The sequence below is a fragment of the Oncorhynchus keta genome, chromosome 9 (genome assembly GCF_023373465.1).
Source record: "Oncorhynchus keta strain PuntledgeMale-10-30-2019 chromosome 9, Oket_V2, whole genome shotgun sequence".
NCBI classification, from domain to species: domain Eukaryota; kingdom Metazoa; phylum Chordata; class Actinopteri; order Salmoniformes; family Salmonidae; genus Oncorhynchus; species Oncorhynchus keta.
The window spans coordinates 38,500,307-38,520,586 of record NC_068429.1 but is presented as its reverse complement, the minus strand read 5'-3'; the positions used below and the strand labels follow the sequence as shown (position 1 = coordinate 38,520,586).

General features: G+C 43.4%; 1 protein-coding gene across 1 annotated transcript; it reads right to left on the bottom strand.

The window, feature by feature from the left end:
- Positions 1-3,492: 3,492 nt before the first annotated feature.
- LOC118387725 (ran-binding protein 3-like) lies at positions 3,493-20,280 on the bottom strand. The gene is made up of 14 exons (XM_035776386.2): positions 19,882-20,280; positions 10,282-10,340; positions 10,140-10,170; positions 9,949-10,014; positions 9,453-9,515; positions 8,272-8,337; positions 8,017-8,114; positions 7,133-7,230; positions 6,766-6,838; positions 6,547-6,631; positions 6,251-6,372; positions 6,036-6,156; positions 5,560-5,913; positions 3,493-4,846 (listed from the first exon to the last, which is right to left on the bottom strand). Exons 1-14 carry the CDS (start codon positions 20,090-20,092, stop codon positions 4,800-4,802), a joined length of 1,494 nt encoding a protein of 497 aa, XP_035632279.1. The 5' UTR covers positions 20,093-20,280; the 3' UTR covers positions 3,493-4,799.

Here is a 20,280-nt window from a genome sequence, read left to right as displayed (position 1 = left end):
TTGCAGGACCTCAAACATTTATACTGTACATTTGCGTATATAATTGTTCCAAAAATCCTCAATTCCACCCTTCAGACAGCCACAGATCAATCCATCTTTCCCAAGGGCTCTCACTAGTGACTTGAACCTCCCCTTTTGCAACATTTCTGCCGAAATTGCCCCATAAATACACATTTAACCCAAGAGCACGACGATATTACCTATTGACTGACTGTGGTCCTTCAAATCCCCCAGCAATACAGTTTGGAGGTCCAACCGCACCCTGATATTATGGCATAACAACCATTCCTGGACCTGACTCCAAAAACAAGCCACCGGTGGACAGTACCAAAAGAGATGCTCTATTGATTCTGTATCGGGCTGAATACTCCCCATATACTGAGCATTATTTTTGGAGCGACAGTTGTATGTAATAGGATCGGTGGGTCCCCTGCGGGATGGTTGAGCTAACATATGCTAATCGCATTAGCCTGAGGTTGTAAGTAACAAGAACATTTCCCAGGACATTCTTGTTAATCTAACTGCACTGTCCAATTTACAGTAGCTATTACAGTGAAATAATACCATGCTATTGTTTGAGGAGAGTGCAGTTTTGAACATGTTATTAATAAACAAATGAGGCACATTTGGGCAGTCTTGATACAACATTTTGAACAGAAGTGAAAAGGTTCATTGGATCAGTCTAAAACTGTGCACGTGCAATGCTGCCACCTGGGCAGGAATAATACATTAAGACCTTTCTCTTGCATTTCATTTTTTTTTTCATTTGTATTATCTTTTACCATATTTAGTGTTATATTCTCCTACAAATGTAAAAAAAAAAAAAAAAAAAAAGGGTCCGAGGTTTTAAATAAAAAATAAGTCATTGATGCATCAATTGTTGTTTTGTATATCAGTTCAGCCTGATGCCATGGTATTGGGACACTGACAATCTGTTCAACTATCTTGAATTTTATGTGGCATAGTGAAACTGATACGTTATACGATTTATATTACTCATTTTGCCATTTATTTTTTATTGTTGTTAGACACACTAATTCATACCTCACCAGTACTTACATGTATTAGTGTTCGTGAAGGAAAAACAGCAGTAGAGAGGCTATTAATTTGGCACACATTGTACAAAGTGGCCTACCTTTGTCATCTTTCCGTCACTGAAAACACTGCATAGATGAAAGCAGGTCTACTAGGCTCTAGGACTCTTAGTAAAATCAGCTCAGCACCACCCACAACCATTAAAAATTATGATTACTGATTTTCTGATACAACTTTTGAGTTTATCATTCACAATCAACTGTTCACATAACATGGTGATATTACCAGAAGCAGATAAATATAACAGTGCATTTGGAAAGTATTCAAACCCCTTCACTCTCTCCAAATTGTGTTAAGTTACAGCCTTGTTCTAAAATTGATTAAATAAAACATTTCTCAAATCTACACACAAAACCCATAATGCCAAAGCGAAAACATTTTTTTAGAAATGTTTGCACTTTTTAAAAAAGTATTCAGACCCTTTGCTATGAGACTCAAAATTGAGCTCAGGTGCATCCTGTTTCCATATGATCATCCTTGAGATGTTTCTACAACTTGATTAGAGTCCACCTGTGGTAAAATCAATTGATTGGACATGATTTGGAACGGCACACACCTGTCTGCATAATGTCCCACAGTTGACAGTGCATGTCAGAGCAAAAACCAAGCCATGAGGGCAAAATAATTGTCCGTAGAGGTACGGCAACTGCACCACCCTTAACCGCAAGGCTCTCCAGAGGGTGGTGCGGTCTGCACAACGCATCACCGGGGGCAAACTACCTGCCCTCCAGGACATCTACAGCACCTGATGTCACAGGAAGGCCAAAAAGATCATCAAGGACAAAAACCACCCGAGCCACTGCCTGTTCACCCCGCTACCATCCAGTTGGCGAGGTCAGTACATGGTGCATCTAAGCTGGGACCGAGAGACTGAAAAACAGCTTCTATCTCAAGGCCTCACTAACTCAGAGAGGCTGCTGCCTACAAAGAGACTCATCACTGGCCACTTTAATAAATGCCACTTTAATAATGTTAACATCTCACATTAATCATCTCATATGTATATACTGTACCTTATCCGTCGATTGCACCTTGCCTATGCTGCTCATCCATATATTTGCTTATATGTACATATTCTTATTCCTCCATTTAGATGTGTGTATTAGGTAGATCGGGAATTGCTAGATATTACTGCACTGTCGGAACTAGAAGCACAAGCATTTCACTACACTCGCATTAACATTGGCTAACCATGTGTATGTGACCAATAACATTTGATTTGATTTAGAGCTCTGTCAGGATTGTGTCGAGGCACAGATCTGGGGAAGGGTACCAAAACATTTCTGCAGCATTGAAGGTCCCCAAGAACACAGTGGGGATGTTTTTCAGCGGCACAGACTGGGAGATTAGTCAGGATCGAGGGAAAGACGAACGGAGCAAAGTACAGAGAAGTCCTTGATGAAAACCAGCTTCAGAGCGCTCAGGACCTCAGACTGGGGCGACGGTTCACCTTCCAACTGGACAATGACCCTAACATCCCGACCGAACTGGAGACCTGAAAATAGCTGTGCAGTGACGCTCCCCATCCAACCTGAGAGCTTGAGAGGATCTGCAGAGAATAATGGGAGAAACTCCCCAAATACAGGTGTGCCAAGCTGGTTGCCGCCATACCCAAGAAGACTCAAGGCTGTAATTGCTGCCAAAGGTGCTTCAACAAAGTACTGAGTAAAGGGTCTGAATACTTACATAAATATATTTGTTTTTTATTTTTAATAAATGTGCCAACATTTCTTAAAACCCATTTTTGCTTTGCTTTTTTGCTTTTAATCAACTTTAGAATAAGGCTGTAACCTAACTAAATGTGTAAAAAGTCAAGGGGTCTGAATACCTTCTGGAGGCACTGTAAGTAAAGACATTAATATTTGTAGTGAAAGATCTAAAAATTGTTAAAGTTCCCCCCCCCCAAAATATAGAATAACAAAATATTTTGGAAACATTCCAAATAGGTTTCCAGTAAGTAACGTGGTTGCCTCGGACACAAATAGCACTTATTCATTATAAATGCATAATAAAAATGTGGCAGTATACCCTCTCCTTGCACACTGCCACAATTTGGTAAAGTACACAACTAAGTACAGCAATATAGTTATGTCAACAAAGGTACACTTTATACACAAAAGTATGTGGATACCTCTTCAAATTAGTGTATTCTGCTATTTCAGCCACACCCATTGCTGACAGGTATATAAAATCAGGCACACAGCCATGCAATCTCCATAGACAAACAGTGGCAGCCTTACTGAAGATTTCAGTGACTTTCAACGTGGCACTGTCATAGGATGCCACCTTTCCAACAAGTCAGTTCATCAAATTTCTGCCCTGCTAGCGCTGCCCCGTTCAACTGTAAGTGCTGTTATTGTGAAGTGGAAATGTATAGGACAGGGATCATCAACTAGATTCAGCCGCGGGCCTATTTATTTATTTTTCCTCAGCAGATGGTCAGAGGACCAGGTCATGATTAAAGATCAATTGTAGACTGCAAATTGACCGCAATAATCTCAGATATATTTGACGAAAACAATTTCAAACCTTGCTTACCTTGGTATACGATGACATTTCTATATTATGCGTTGGAATACTAGAACAGATTTTCCAAAATTAAAATAAATTGGAGCTGATATTTGTTTTTAGTCTTATGTCCAATGAATTTTAAGTGTATAATTGTTTCTTTTTTTTGCTCAGAAACTCGGAGGGCCATATAAAACCACCGTACGTGGGCCGCCAATTGGGGAACCCTGGTCTAGGAACAACAACGCCTCAGCAAAGATTCTGTCCTCGGTTGCAACACTCACTAGTGAGTTCCAAACTGCCTCTGGAAGCAATGTCAACACAGTAACTGTTCGTCGGGAGCTTCATGAAATGGGTTTCCATGGCCGAGCAGCCGCACACAAGCCTAAGATCACCCTGCGCAATGCCAAGCGTCGACTGGAGTGGTGTAAAACGGACAAATCTAGGTTTGGCGGATGCCAGGAGAACGCTACCTGCACGAATGCATAGTGCCAACTGTAAAGTTTGGCGGAGGAGGAATTTTGGTCTGGGGCTGTTTTTCATGGTTCAGGCTAGGACCCTTAGTTCCAGTGAAGGGAAATCTTAACGCTACAGCATACAATGACATTCTAGACGATTCTGTGCTTCCAACTTTGTGGCAAGGTTGGGGAAGGCCCTTCCCTGTTTCAGCATGCCAATGACCCCATGCACAAAGCGAGGTCTATACAGAATGGTTTGCCAAGATCGGTGTCGAAGAACTTGACTGGCCTGCATAGAACCCTGACCTCAACCCCATCTAACACCTTTGGGAAGAATTGGAACACCGACTGCGAGCCAGGCGTAATCGGCCAACATCAGTGCCTGACCTCACTAATGCTCTTGTGGCTGAATGGAAGCAAGTCCTTGCAGCAATGTTCCAACATCTAATGGAAAGCCTTCCCAGAAGAGTGGAGGTTGTTACAGCAGCAAAGCGGAGGACCAACTCCATATCAATGCCCATGATTTTGGAATCAGCTGTTCGACAAGCAGGTGCCCACATACTTTTGGTCATGTAATATATCTTCTTTTGGCAAAAGGTAGTCATGGTAGCTCAGTAAATGCTAGTATTTATTTTTGAAAGCTGTCTCTTGATGTTTTGTTCCATGATGGTTAAAAGTTCTGTTCAGATGTGATGACACCACAAACTGTTGCATGGTCCAGGTCAGTATAATGTCATGTCACCAAGATTCAAAACTGGGTTTACTGGGTATCCAATCAGAAACCACTGCAAAAGGAGAGAGACACATTATGAGAGGTGTGAAAGTGAAATCAACTCTGATTTTAATACCGTAGCTCTGTTTTCTCAGGTAAATGGTGATGTTAGGGGTTCAAGATGAATTTATGCCTTGCAGGTCTCTGAGTTTTTACATTGACAGCACATATGTTGTGGCTTCAGAGCACATAGGTTGCCCACCATTGGAATGTGATTTATGCAGGGGTAGGTTATATGGGGTTAATTTTAGCTTAATCTTTAGGTGTCTTGTTGACATGCAAGTTTAAAGAGGCTGAAGGAGAAGTTGTTGTGAGGAATAACAAACAGCAAGACTTAGTTCTCTTCTCTTGTGCTCTCTTCTCTTTTTCACTAGGGTTAAAACAAACAAAAAAAGCTAATCTTTTTAGGCCTGGGACTTTTAGGAATGTAATCCACCATGATACTCTGTTTTATATGGCGTCTGTGAGAGACTAGCACCTGCTAACAGCTCCCTCCCTCTGGAACATGGACTGGGGATTAGTGACATGTGACTACCCACCAGACATGCACTGGAGGACGGGTTTTTCCCTTACTCAAACAATTTCCAAACCCACGTTTCTTTACACAGGAAAAACAATGAGCTAAACATTGGAATTAGTCATAGCCATATACGCGAGTTGGTGAAAGAGCAAGGGATAATCTCATGATGATGATTGATTCTTATCCCTGTTGCTATTCACTCTTACCAGGTCGCAATCGTGTCACTAGCAGCCCTTCTCGTTCTTGCCGTTGTGTCTGCTCTTCCTGCTCCTCCTCTTCCTCATTCTCACTGTTGCAGTGTCCCTCCCTGGTCCTGCCCCCTGCAGCCCCTAACTCCCTCCCAGCTGCACTGGACCGTAGGGCTACCAGCCGATGGTGGATGGCTACGTAGAGGCGAGCCACGTCCCTGGCGCTGGCCTGGATGAGAAACACCCGGATGGCCTGGGTCTCCACGTCGGTGGCCGTCACCTGGAGGTTCCGACGGGCGGGGCGACGCAGGTGTGTGTGGGGCCAGAGCTTAGTGTTGAGGATGACTTTCAGACTGCCCTGGTGCCTCATCACTGTTTTGATCGGAGGGAGGCAGGTGTGAGAGATGTACTGAGGATGAGAGAGAATTACAGAAAGACGTGCGGATGTTGGTCAGAGAGAGTGGAATTAGTAGTCTTCTTCATGGTAAACTCACCTATCCTGGACTGCAGCCCTCCTTTGGTCCCTGCCATTAGATCATTGAGTCGCAGAACTCCTCTCCCTCGCTCATTCCATGCCTGAGTTCCATTTTCCAGAACAAACAGTCTGCAGGTCAGCTAAAAGAAAGGTATTTAAAAAGGTACATCACTATCACTGCTCTAGCAATAGGCATATTGAACATTTCCTATTTCAACATAACATGGTCCTCACCTGGACCACATTGCTCTCCTTCTCCTCCCCAGTGAACAGCTGAACCCGCCTGAGCACACGCTGCCTCCCACAGGACTCTGTGTAAGCTGCAGCAGACTCCCTCAGGCTGCTCCACACAGCACCTATCAACAACCACAGACCGCACTTCAGCTGCAGTTCTGAAAGGCATACACTAAGAGGCAGTCAATTGCTATTAGAACCGAGGTGCACAACTCTAGTCCTGTAGGGCGTAGTCTGGTGGACCAGGACTGGAGAAGTGTACCCATGCAAATCCAATGACGCCCCTAATGATTTACCTTTATGCCTTGTCTCAAAGGTGGAGGACTCAGAATTAGAGGAGCTGCAATCAGAATGTTCACTGCTGGGCAATTTCTGTGGTCTCTATATGAGGGCGAGGAAGTTAGAGTATTTCTGTAAATGCAATGTATTTTGTAACACAGTTATGTTTTATAGTCATATGCAAACTTGCTACTTTATAAGTATGTCATTGGTGCTCAAAAGTTTCCTGAACTCACCAAAACTCTCGCGCCCATGTTTTCCCCAAATACAAACTGGACCCTGTCTGAGGTAATAGTGTCTGCCTTCAATCTGTAGAGAGTGAACCAGAGGTCAGCAGAAAGGTCAGCAGGTTCAGAATCATTGCTGGGAACTAAACTGTGTCGGTGACACCACGTAGCTCTGACAGAGGAAATAAAACCCAACACCATCGTCAGGGTCTCTGGATTAAAGCAAGGCTGTCCAGTCCTGGGTCTGGCCTGGAAGTTATTAACTCGTAACACCAACTACCCTGATTTAAGTAACTAAACCCTGCCATAAATAGATTTATAAAATCACTTCAGTGAAACATCACTAATATTATATTAAACCAGGTGCCCTGCATACCTGTGAACTTGAGGGAACGTCTTCAGATGTAATACACTCACAGTGGAGGAGTGGTCAGTTGTGACGCTGCAGCAATCGTCTGAAAGGTCATGGCTGACCTGTGGGACAAAATACAATGCAAACCTTTTATTTTACAGTCTTATTGTATTTCTGATAAATTACAGTAATGGCCACTTGAGTCAAAGAACTCAACACAACCTTTATGTAAATATAAAATAAATTGCAGCCAAAACATATTATATAGTTGTGTGTTAATGTGGCAAGTTTGGGAGTAGAAAGGAAGCGATTCAGTCTCAGTGTGGTAAGCATTCTGATGCGGATTCAAACCGGTTTTGGAGTTTGGGTTTATAAACCTGCATCCTCCCACTCTCAGGCAGTGCGTGAATACGTTTCTCTGAGAAAAACATGTTGGTCCCTCAGGCAGTGATGCAACCACAACTGAGGGGAACAAGTGTTTTACTATTTAAATACTTTAAATAGTAATAGCCTCATGTAGGACAGCCTCATGTAGGACAACACCTGCTTGTTCACAGGCACAGACATAACGCAGTTTCTCAGGACCCACCTGCAAGGTCGGAGTTCGGCCTATTTGGTTGTCATTCTCTCATGTTAAGCTAAACATTTCACGAAGCTATACACGGTTCTGAAATGCTCCCATTTTTAGACTGTTGGCAATACCGTTACTTGTTCAGTAAATCAAGTTGGAAATTCAAACCTTGCAGATTGCAGTGCTGCGGGAGTGTCCGGTACGCCAGTGTTCACAGGTGCCAGCTCAGGAGGACAAAGCCATGAGCCTAACACCAGGGTGTGCGACACGTGTCAACAGAGAGAAGCACGGGGCGTTACTGACGCGTGACGGGGGTAGGTGAAGAGTTGTGGAATACCTCAGATAGGTGTGGCTGTGAGATGTTGTTCCTGGGCTGAGGGGCGAGGAGACGTGCAGGCTGAAGTAATGACCTTCTGACCCTGTTCAGAGGTGACACTATAAAGAAAGAGATGGAGTGTGTGAGAGGGAACGATGTCCTTTAAAGTCAGCCTTACGATCAGATATGGATTAAATACAAGTCGTTCAGGGAATTGGAGGTCTTTTTGTTCAGCCCCCTTAAAGATAAACATAACACCAGACAATACAAACTAACCTTTGTTTTGGGAAATGTTGGTCTGGCTGAAGAGATTTGAGGGCATGAAGACATTTGATCTTGAGACTAGGAGAGAGAATACCCATCAGAAGTTCACACACACACAGTATATAATATGGTTAAAGTTAAAATGTGACCCAGATTTATGTCAAAGTTACCGCCAGATTTGGCACATGACAACATACATCGCCAACACTGAGCAGTGAGGTTTCCACATGGGCACTAGTGGGTCATGGTGGTGATTTGTGATGAGCAGGTGAGGGCTGCAGTGACTGAGTGAAACTGAAACGGATTAAGGGAAAGAGATACCAGGGGCTGCTGTGAAGTGGCTGCTGGGAATCTGAGGCCCTGACAGGGATGGTGTGACTGGAATGTATGGACCTACAGGGAATACTGGCACTGAACATAAACAGAAAATATTTAAGAGAGTTTGACCATGATGCACTGCTTCAGTTCATTTAATAGATGGGGAGATATTTTATCCCATTATGATCCCAGTTTTATTAAGGCTTCAATCATCTCCAGGTGAGTCAAAGAATTAAGCAGCCTGACTCAGTTGCCACTTATTTGCGTGGGCAATGTATGCCCTAGGGCAGTGGTTTCCCAACTGAAATTGGGTAGTGCATCATCAATTCCTCCTAGTCATTGCATAATTTAAAGAGCTATTTATAACTTGTCAGAAATGGTCAGATCAACTAGCTGTCAGCTAACATTTATTTTTTTGCCCATAGATATTGATGTAATTTGTCACTCATATCACATGAATACACATTAGACATGGCAAAATGTTTAGAATTGAAAGAAAATTTGCTTTAAAACTGCTAAATGTTCATTGCACCCCATGACAGAATGTGTAGAATTTCATCAAATAAGCTTTAAACCTGCATAATTCTCCCCACCAACAAGAGGGGTGAGAACAGTTTGTGTCATGAACCGTGCTTGTGCCCATATTCCCCAATGCTAGAAGGGGAATCCCTGCCCTAGGGGACACAAATCTCGCAGACATAGCGTCGTACACGGTCCGTTCCAAAATGTAAGCCACACAAAAGTGCGTAGAACTATGTGTGAAAACACAACGCTCCGTCGCAGCGCTTTCGTAGTTTGCGTTAAGTGTGTAGGGCCCTTTAGAGAGATGATAGAGAAGAGAGATCGCAAATGTGTAGGAGGGGAGTTTTGTTTACCTGGAGGACGCGGGGGAAAAGAGAGAGCGCTTGATCGCACTCGTCTACTGCCGTCACAGGAGCCTGTCCGAGATACAGAGTGAAAATGCATATAAGGCCTTGATTGGTTGGATTACCACACTGCTAATCATTCTAGTCAATGATTGACAACGCCACCTACCAATCCCACCACAATACAGGGTCCTTCATCATTAGAAAAAGTGAATTATGTAAACCCTATACGTTTCATAATACCTTGTACACAGTATAAAGGTGCAATTTTAATAGAGATCTTACAGATACATCTCCTTTACCAAAGGAACAAGAGAAACATGGAGGAAAAGGCATTATGTCTGGTGTTATGCACCAGTGTGTGTGTGTGTGTGTGTGTGTGTGTGTGTGTGTGTGTGTGTGTGTGTGTGTGTGTGTGTGTGTGTGTGTGTGTGTGTGTGTGTGTGTGTGTGTGTGTGTGTGTGTGTGTGTGTGTGTGTGTGTGTACTGGACAGTGGAAACTCACCTTTCCTGATTCTGTTGTTAGGGTAGGTGAGCGATCTGACTCGTTTGTTTGGACTGATTCCCATAACTATTTGGAGAACAAGATAAAGATGCAGAAGCACGACTGTCCATGCAATAGAAAGTAACAAAGAAATCATCTATCAAAATGGTTGATTGTTATGACACACAGCAGCGGCAAGTTATGATGCTTACCTGAGCCCTCCTCCCATCTCTCTGCGCTTCTCTGGAAACAAAATGATTAGGATTACTCTTTCATTACGTGATTTGTTCCACACCATGCATTTGCATCCTGTCAACATTGTAGGCCTACCCATTATTAGGATATAACGTTTACCTTCATGGATGGGGTTTTCTTTTGAAAGATGAACATTGGTGGGGCAAGCACAGTTTTTTCTGTAAAAAGACAAATAATAGCACAGTTAGGGGGAATTCTCCTTGTTGCAGTTTGATATGACTGAATCAGTACTTAAAGGGACTTTTAAAAATGTTTTTTAGTCAAACTGATAGCGGAATATTTGTTTTTCCTGTATGTTTTTCCAATGGCATCATCTGGTGTGCATCATGTGATTTCAACCAAATATGAGTAGGCATTGCCTACTAATTAGTTAAAATCACACGGTGCATAACAGATGATGCCATTGGAAAAACGTATCTTACTCTTGTCTTTTTTGACGAGGAAACATTGAAACGTGCCATTTTCACATACGTTGATGTTGTTGGGGTAGTGCTGGAGAAAAATAATCATATTTCTATTACATTATTCATGCATGAATCTTAGCTAATCCCTACCTGAGCTTAAAGAATTAACTTAAATTCAAATAGGAAAACACTTTTCTTCATTTTGCCACTGAAACCACAAAGACGTAACTAGGGAAATGGGTCTGAATCTGTGAGCTGTCAGTACACACTGTTCTGCCAAGAACCTAAAATGTGATGCATTTTAAATGTGATGCAATATACATACATATATTCACACACATATATATGTGTGTATATATGTATGATATGTGTGTGTGTATATATATATATATATATATGTATGCATGTATATATGTATATATACTGCTCAAAAAAATAAAGGGAACACTAAAATAACACATCCTAGATCTGAATGAATGAAATATTCTTATTAAATACTTTTTTCTTTACATAGTTGAATGTGCTGACAACAAAATCACACAAAAATTATCAATGGAAATCAAATGTATCAACCCATGGAGGTCTGGATTTGGAGTCACACTCAAAATTAAAGTGGAAAACCACACTACAGGCTGATCCAACTTTGATGCAATGTCCTTAAAACAAGTCAAAATGAGGCTCAGTAGTGTATGTGGCCTCCACGTGCCTGTATGACCTCCCTACAACGCCTGGGCATGCTCCTGATGAGGTGGCGGATGGTCTCCTGAGGGATCTTCTCCCAGACCTGGACTAAAGCATCCGCCAACTCCTGGACAATCTGTGGTGCAACGTGGCGTTGGTGGATGGAGCGAGACATGATGTCCCAGATGTGCTCAATTGGATTCAGGTCTGGGGAACGGGCGGGCCAGTCCATAGTATCAATGCCTTCCTCTTGCAGGAACTGCTGACACACTCCAGCCACATGAGGTCTAGCATTGTCTTGCATTAGGAGGAACCCAGGGCCAACCGCACCAGCATATGGTCTCACAAGGGGTCTGAGGATCTCATCTCAGTACCTAATGGCAGTCAGGCTACCTCTGGCGAGCACATGGAGGGCTGTGCGGCCCCCCAAAGAAATGCCACCCCACACCATGACTGACCCACCGCCAAACCGGTCATGCTGGAGGATGTTGCAGGCAGCAGAACGTTCTCCACGGCGTCTCCAGACTGTCACGTGTGCTCAGTGTGAACCTGCTTTCATCTGTGAAGAGCACAGGGCGCCAGTGGTGAATTTGCCAATCTTGGTGTTCTCTGGCAAATGCCAAACGTCCTGTTGGGCTGTAAGCACAACCCACACCTGTGGACGTCCACCCTCATGGAGTCTGTTTCTGACCGTTTGAGCAGACACATGCACATTTGTGGCCTGCTGGAGGTCATTTTGCAGGGCTCTGGCAGTGCTCCTCCTGCTCCTCCTTGCACAAAGGCGGAGGTAGCGGTCCTGCTGTTGGGTTGTTGCCCTCCTACGGCCTCCTCCACGTCTCCTGATATACTGGCCTGTCTCCTGGTAGCGCCTCCATGCTCTGGACACTACGCTGACAGACACAGCAAATCTTCTTGCCACAGCTCGCATTGATGTTCCATCCTGGATGAGCTGCACTACCTGAGCCACTTGTGTGGGTTGTAGACTCCGTCTCATGCTACCACTAGAGTGAAAGCACCGCCAGCATTCAAAAGTGACCAAAACATCAGCCAGGAAGCATAGGAACTGAGAAGTGGTCTGTGGTCACCACCTGCAGAACCACTCCTTTATTGGGGGTGTCTTGCTAATTGCCTATTAGCTAATTGCTAATTGCCTGTTGTCTATTCCATTTGCTCAACAGCATGTGAAATGTATTGTCAATCAAGCAGTGTATATATATATTTTGAGCAGTATATATATATATATATATGTGTGTGTATTTATCTCCTTATTTAACACACTAACATTTCTCCATATATACTTCCATTTTTTAACTGGTACCGAAGACCTTCTTGTGAGGCTTGTGGGTGTCCTAGAGCAAAACACCATTGTGCTGTTGAGGGTCTCAGCTTTCAATCGAGTTGTGGTCATAGTACTTTGTAGTACCGTTAGGAACCTACAGACGTTTTGGTGAGAAGAGCAATTTTCGGGTTGTCTCATGGTCTGACAGACACTGCTCTAGCTCTGCCACCTTCTACCGTAGAAGCGGAAGGGCGATATCGGCGGATGTGGTGGATTGAGACGCAGACCGTGCTAACAAACTGATATCGCTTTTAAACACACGGATTTTGATGGGATTTTTGTATTATGTTAATGAGATTTCTGCGGGGGTGGAAATTGTAAGCTAAGGGTTTAACCGACTTCATTTGGCTTCAATGCGCTACCGAGTCTTCATAGGAATGAATGTTGTCATGTGGTCCATTCACATATACCTTGAGATTTGCCAATGCTGTGTCAGTGAATGTGCTCACTCTGGGCATGGAGAGAGATGGTGTTCACACTTCAGTCAGTGACAGATGATCACTTGGAGTTCACCCAGGTCTACTGTGTAAGCACCCTATTCTAATGACTATTGACTGTTCAGATGCAACAGATTATTGTGGCATGCACTGATTAACATTGAAATGTGTGTTGCTTCTTGCATTTATGTGGTTGTTCAGCTTCCCTTGAAAGCTAAAAAGTACAGTAATGCTTCATCTGAGGCTATTTCTGCCACATCCGCAATCATCTGTGACCTGGGGAAATCAGACACTACTTATTAACCCTAGAATCCAACTCTGAGGACTTCCAATCCCATGACCTACATTAGACAAACAGCAGGGCACGACAAATGGAATGACACTTTACACACCACTCCAACACGCCAGAGACAAGTGCCTATTACTCAGAATATGTACTGGAAGCAACAGTGTAGAGAGATGATCATCCGTGTATACAGTAGTGTTTTTTTTGCTGTGTCAACTGTCTACTTAACATAATAGCAGCACTGTGCATCCTACCTGACATATAGGTGATGTTGTACGTGCACGTCATCGCTCCTGTGTGAAAATACTTATTCACAGGTCAGGTACCATACTACTCACAGTTGAGTTTGGTCACCCCAGACAACCCAGACATACTGAGGTTTTTTTTTTACACATTGCATCTCCACCCATCTCGACTCTTCTTCCCCAAACTTTCCTCCTCTTCCTTCCTTCTCTCTCCTCTTGCTCCCCTACACTCCTCCTCCTCTCCTATGCTCTGTATGGGCAGACACTCTCTCAGTGTTATATTAACTATGTAATGTTGCTGTTACCTTAGGTCTGAGGGTCCACAGGTCAGCCAGCTCATCCAGAGATTAGGCAGCACCTGACCTCGGCCCGAGGGCCCTACGTATCACACGTCATGAGCAATTCCAATAAGCACTGTCAGGCTAACGCCAGAGAGCAGCAGGCAGGCCAACTCTTTATGAAAGACGATTATTTTCCACATCACGGATTACATGGGTCATTACATAAGTTAGAGAGGATGGTATTAAATAAACACTATTAAAACTGTTGCCAAATAGGAAATTAAAAAGAAAAGAAGCTAGCTTCCTTTGAGCTTAAAAGAACACGCACTCTGACAATTCCCTGGAATATTGCAGACAAGGTCTGTCTAAGTTAATGACATAACTTAATACGTTTTCAAGTTCAAGTTTTTATTTAAAAGTGATCCTCAGAAAAAACCCTTACATGCCTGTCTCTGGTAGAAAAAGCTGAGGAGCACTGCAATCTGGCAGTAGCAAGCTCCAGTCACTCAGAGAAGGGGACCACACAATGGTGATCTATGAAGAGTGACGTCAATAGAGATGCACATGCCCTGTCCATGCTCAGCGCAGAAGTGAATCATTCCTGAGACCTCTCATAGTGAATGAACGCAAGACAAAGCTCCCCTTTGATAAAGCAGTTCAGCTTCACAACAGAGATAGCTGCTACTGTTAGATGTGTTCAGCCCTGCTACAGGACAAGCTGTATGTGTGTGTCGTTGTGTTTTGATCTCCTTCAGTTATGTCTGCCTCGTGTGTGTGTGTGTGTGTGTGTGTGTGTGTGTGTGTGTGTGTGTGTGTGTGTGTGTGTGTGTGTGTGTGTGTGTGTGTGTGTGTGTGTGTGTGTGTGTGTGTGTGTGTGTGTGTGTGTGTGTGTGTGTGTGTGTGTGTGTGTGTGTGTGTGCGTGCGTGCATACTAGCTGAACGACACCAAGGTCAGGAGAACCCAGCAGAGAGAATGATGGATAGCTGAATCATCATGGGATCTGTTTGCTGTGCTCTCCCTCAGTCACGTTGGTCTTCCATCCAACCCTGTGATGACCAGGCATCCGGGCTCGGAGATTAGCACAGGCAGAAACACACACAGCACGCGCCTGCGTACATTTTCATGCCCGCACAGCTAATCCACCCTGCAGAAACAATAACCACACGGTACAGCCATGTGGTACAGGCCTACATAGGCCAAACACTTGTATTGACTCACAGCTAAACCATTCTATTGCAGACTGTATAAGGAAGAAACACTAACTTGTCTTTACTGTAGATACCTCACACTGCTTTAGCAGAGCCTTTCAGCAGCAGAGGCAAAAACAACAGTAAGCCTACTCAAAGCAATCCATGTAGCTTTTCCATGGGTAATACTTTCATTTGGTTAAAATCAATTTTTCATCCAGATTTTGTATAAAATATTATTGTTTGATGTTCCCTAGTTCCTGGTTTTGGAATACACAGGTAAAAGATTGGAACTGTTTGTTAAAGTATGGTCTCTCTGTCCTCTGCTAGGGTGAATGTAATGGAACTGTAGAGAGGCAGTGTAGCTGGGCTCCACAAACCTCTGCCCTGACAAAGATACCCAGAGGAGAGCCCATTGAACACACACAAACACATGCACAGTTTCAGAAATGTCCTTGTCTCTGTTAGGAGCAGGAATGGGGGAGAGGAGGGGGCACTCACCCTAAGCTGACTCTGACCGGGCCACTACGGACTACAGAATGCCACTCAGGGGCTAGTGTGGGTTAAATTAACTGTCCAGTGAAAATCTAACGTTTAAAAGTTCATATTCTGTTATCTCATACCTAATAATGTTGTTGATTCTTCCTATACTCATATTTGTGGCCAAAGCATACTGTAAATTGGAGAAAACCCCACCTCAAACTGTCATACTCCTGAGGTTTTCTCCAATTTACAGTATGCTTTGGTCACAAATATGAGCTGGCCAATCAGGGGTCGACTCGTATAAATATTTTTTTTAATCAAGGGTATACGCCCACACCGTTCTTTCCTTGGGGTACGCCCACACCATACCAACACAGAAAAGTAGTTTAACATACTTAATTACACTTTTTGTAATAAAAAAAAAATGAAATTTTAGGTCATATTTCAAAGAAATCTGGAAACATTTCATTTAAAGGGGCAGAGGGCCCACCCCCACCAAGCCACCATCCCCCTCATAACTCTGCCTTGCTTCCCCCTGTCTTCCCCCTGATAGAGCGTACCCACTGTCACATGTTCCATGTGAAGAGAGCCTCTATTCACACACTTGCTGGCTGCGGGCCCAATTGGGGTTGCAGTGGTTAGTGGATACAATAACTGTTCTCAGATCGCCCAAACAAGAACACACCAATAGCTCAGTCTAGCAGTACATCTGGGCTTCATTTAGGGAGCTGGGATTACATTAGAAAAACCAACATGAAAGACCACAAACAGTAAACATGGCCAGCATACAGCTGCATCACAGCATAATGGGCAGGCAGATGGTTACAGACATGGATATAAACTAGTCAGACAAAAACAGCATTAATCTTCTAATACAAGAATGTGAGTTCTGGATTTGTGAACTTAACAAAATCATATTTACAGTGTGCATTTCAGCAGCCACTGGCCACAACTAATAAGTGTCACTCACCAATATACGTTAATTGCTTTGCACACAAACACTCCACGCATGTCAGTTAAATTTAGCTCTGTTGTACAGAACGACCATGAACTCATAATGAACTATGGGCAATTCCACGGTAACCGAGTGATGCTAAGACTCAGATTTTCATTTTAAAATATATGTCAAACAAAACCAAATGAAGTTAAACAAGTTAAACTCTATGCAAAAGGACTATTTTTTAACAATTTCCACAGAAATATTTACAAAAACACATTTACTTGAAGAACAGTGTCGATGCAGTGTTCGGTAACAGAATGACGTCACACAAAACAGCACAAATCGTCAGTCTGTTACCAAACTTTGCATCTGCGCTGTTCTTCAAGTAAATGTGTTTTTGTCAAATGTTCTCTGTCACCGTGGAATTGCCTCTATCTTACTCTTCCCAATAAAAGACAGACGGCTTTCCTAATTGTGCATAGGGACTAGATACCGTTTAAGGAAAAAGTTTGAGGTATCATTCTAATGTAGAACAGGAAATACTGCAAGAAAACCGTGACTCTGCTGATTCCCCAGATTCCAGCCAAGGACCCCCTCCAAAGGGTCTACAAATCTAAACACACAGACAGTCCTGGAGACCCCCCTGGATGCTCTCTGACTGCTGGGGGATAAGCCAGACTGGGCCTCTAACAGGCTATTAAACAGAGCGCTTCGCCCCATAAGAATGCGAGGCACGGGAATATCTAACTCACTGAGATCTCAGTCACAGGCTCATTAATCACTTGTCATAACTTTGTTAGCTTTGCAGCTCTAGATGAAAACAGACTTTTACTGGGAACGTAGGGGAAAACAAGGTCTGAGCATGTGATTTTCCTGGGAAAATCAGGAATCATAATTTAATGATGGTTTATTGAACAAATCTTTAATAATTTGGTTACCTTGATGGCCTCGTCCTCAACACTTATCTCACCCTGCTTATTGTCTCCCCTACAGCAAACAGCTGGGAATTGGTTATCATTGAAAGTAACGTAAATGACCCAGCATTTCTGACCATATTGAGAGCTATACAGCTAAATATCTCTCGTTAAGAAGCCTGTGAAACCTTGAAAACACTCTGCTTCTCTTGCAGATGTTTTTTTGACCTGAAAAAACACTTCCTTGTTGCAATAGAATGATCTAGTATGGGTTTTCATATCTTCAGTCTGAAACATGACACTATAGGGGAGAGAGGGGCTGGAGTTTGGTTATGGAGGATGGTGGGGGGGGTACCCACCCTATGTCAGGGTTCACGCTCGAATTTGAGAAAGTGGCTAGCTATTGGGCATGACTGGTAGCTTGGTGAAGAATTAGCTAGCCTGATCTGGTTCTCATTTAAATAAGTGGACTCTGTAACCTTAAGTGGGGGGGGGGTAAGTGATACCCCTCCTCCTGAGATGAGATCTGATCATGTCTTGCACATACAGTACTTCTCTCCAATGAACTCACTTCATTCCTGAATGACACTGAGCTGAAGATGAATATCCTGCTGCCATAGAATGTCAACTCATCCCTATAAGTTAGACAACGTTTACAGGCTTGGTTCAAGAGCATCAACAAGACAAGATTTATTAAGATCCAGCAGTATTATAAATCAGTTAATTTACTGAACCATACATTCATCCTGCTGCATCATTTCCCATAAAATCAGCATGCCAATTGTTTCTCTTTACAGCCAGAGGGATGCTCTAAAAAAGCTTCCATACTTCATAGTTGTGTGGAAGCTCTCATCAGCGATATCATCAGTGCTGATTGATCAGCTACACTACATGACCAAAAGTATGTGGACACCTGCTTGTCAAACATCTCATTCCAAAATCACGGATATTAACATGGAGTTGATACCCCCTTTGCTGCTATAACAACCTCTACTCTTATGGGAAGGCTTTCCACTAGATGTTGAAACATTGCTATGGGGACTTTCTTCCATTCAGCCACAAGAGCATTAGTGAGGACGGGTACTGATGTTGGGCGATACCGCCTGGCTCGCACTCTGCGTTCCAATTCATCCCAAAGGTGGTAGATGGGGTTGAGGTCAGGGCTCTGTGCAGACCAGTCAAGTTCTTCGACACCAATCTCAACAAAACCTTTCTGTATGGACCTCGCTTCGTGCACGGGGGCATTGTCATGCTGAAACAGGAATGGGCCTTCCCCAAACTGTTACCACAATGTTGGAAGAACAGAACCGTCTAGAATGTCATTGTATGCTGAAGCGTTAAGATTTCCCTTCACTGGAATTAAGGGTCCTACCACCAAACTTTAATGTTAGCACTATGAATTTTGGGCAGGTAGTGTTCTCCTGGCATCCGCCAAACCCATATTCGTCCAACGAAGTGCCAGATGTTGAAGAGTGATTCATCACTCGAGAGAACGCCATGGAAACCCATTTTGTGAAGCTCCCAACGAAGAGTTATTGTGCTGACATTGCTTCCAGAGGCAGTTGGAACTTGGTAGTGAGTGTTGCAACCGTGGACAGACAATTTTTTACACGCTTCAGCACTTGGCTCTGCCATTCTGTGAGCTTCTGGGGTCTACCATTTCGCGGCTGAGTCGTTGTTGCTCTTAGACATTTCCACTTCACAATAACAGCACTTACAGTTGACTGGGGCAGCTCTATCTGGGCAGACATTTTACGAACTGACTTGTTGGAAAATCACTAAGCTCTTCAGTAAGGCCATTCTACTGCCAATGTTTGTCTATGGCTGTGTTCTTGATTTTATACAGCTGTCAGCAACATGAGTGACTGAAATAGCCGAATCCACTCATTTGAAAGGGTGTCCACATAATTGTGTATATATAGTGTATTTACCTCCCACCTTTTACAGGCCTGAGATAAGAACCTGACATGTGAAATGGCTAGCTAGTTAGTGGTGTTGCGCGCTAATAGCGTTTCAATCAGTTACGTCACTCGCTCTGAGGACCTTGAAGTAGTTGTTCCCCTTGTTCTGTAAGGGCCGCAGACTGTGGGGCGATGGGTAACGATGTTTCCAAGGTGCCTGTTGTTGATGTTTGCAGAGGGTCTCTGGTTCGAGCCCAGGTTGAGGCGGAGAGGAACGGAAGCAATACTGTTACATAGGATTAAATATAAATATCACTACTGTAAGAGAAAAGATGATCACATGATATGTGACACAGTAAAAAATTGTGTTTTTTTCGAAATCTATGTATTTTTTGGGCACAAGTGTATGAGTACCATTTTTGCAGCAGGGCCTATTAAAATGCTTATCACATTGAGAATATAGGGAATAACAGTACTGTGTCGCGTTATGGCAATACATTTATTTTTGTCTTAAGTATACAATTACATTTAGATTATTATCTAACAGTCAATACCTGTTAAAGTGACTATTGAAAAAGTGAGATGAAATGACAACTTTACCCTTTAACTCTTCAGCTCCGTCCTGCGCGCATCCTCTATCCTGCGCCAGAAAGGTATTACCCATCCGCGGTCTGGAGGTGACAGGTTCTGCCGCTCCACAGACACTCTCCGCGGGCTCCACCGTACAGGGAACATTTTCATGGAAGTCCGAGACTGGCATCATTGAATAATACGCTGAAATATCTTCGTTCGGGGAAAGATTCCCTCTCATTATTCGATCTGAAGCTGTGACAAACTAGTGAAATAAACACAACCTCAAGAAAAGGAAGAAACGCCCAGATAAAAGTGGTAATTTGCTCTCTTGGTGTAAAAAGCTTGATTGTCCGGAATTGTTGATTTTCTTACTCTCGATTCAACTGTCAGTCAGTTTGCCTTCGCTGTGTTTATGAATGAAGAGTC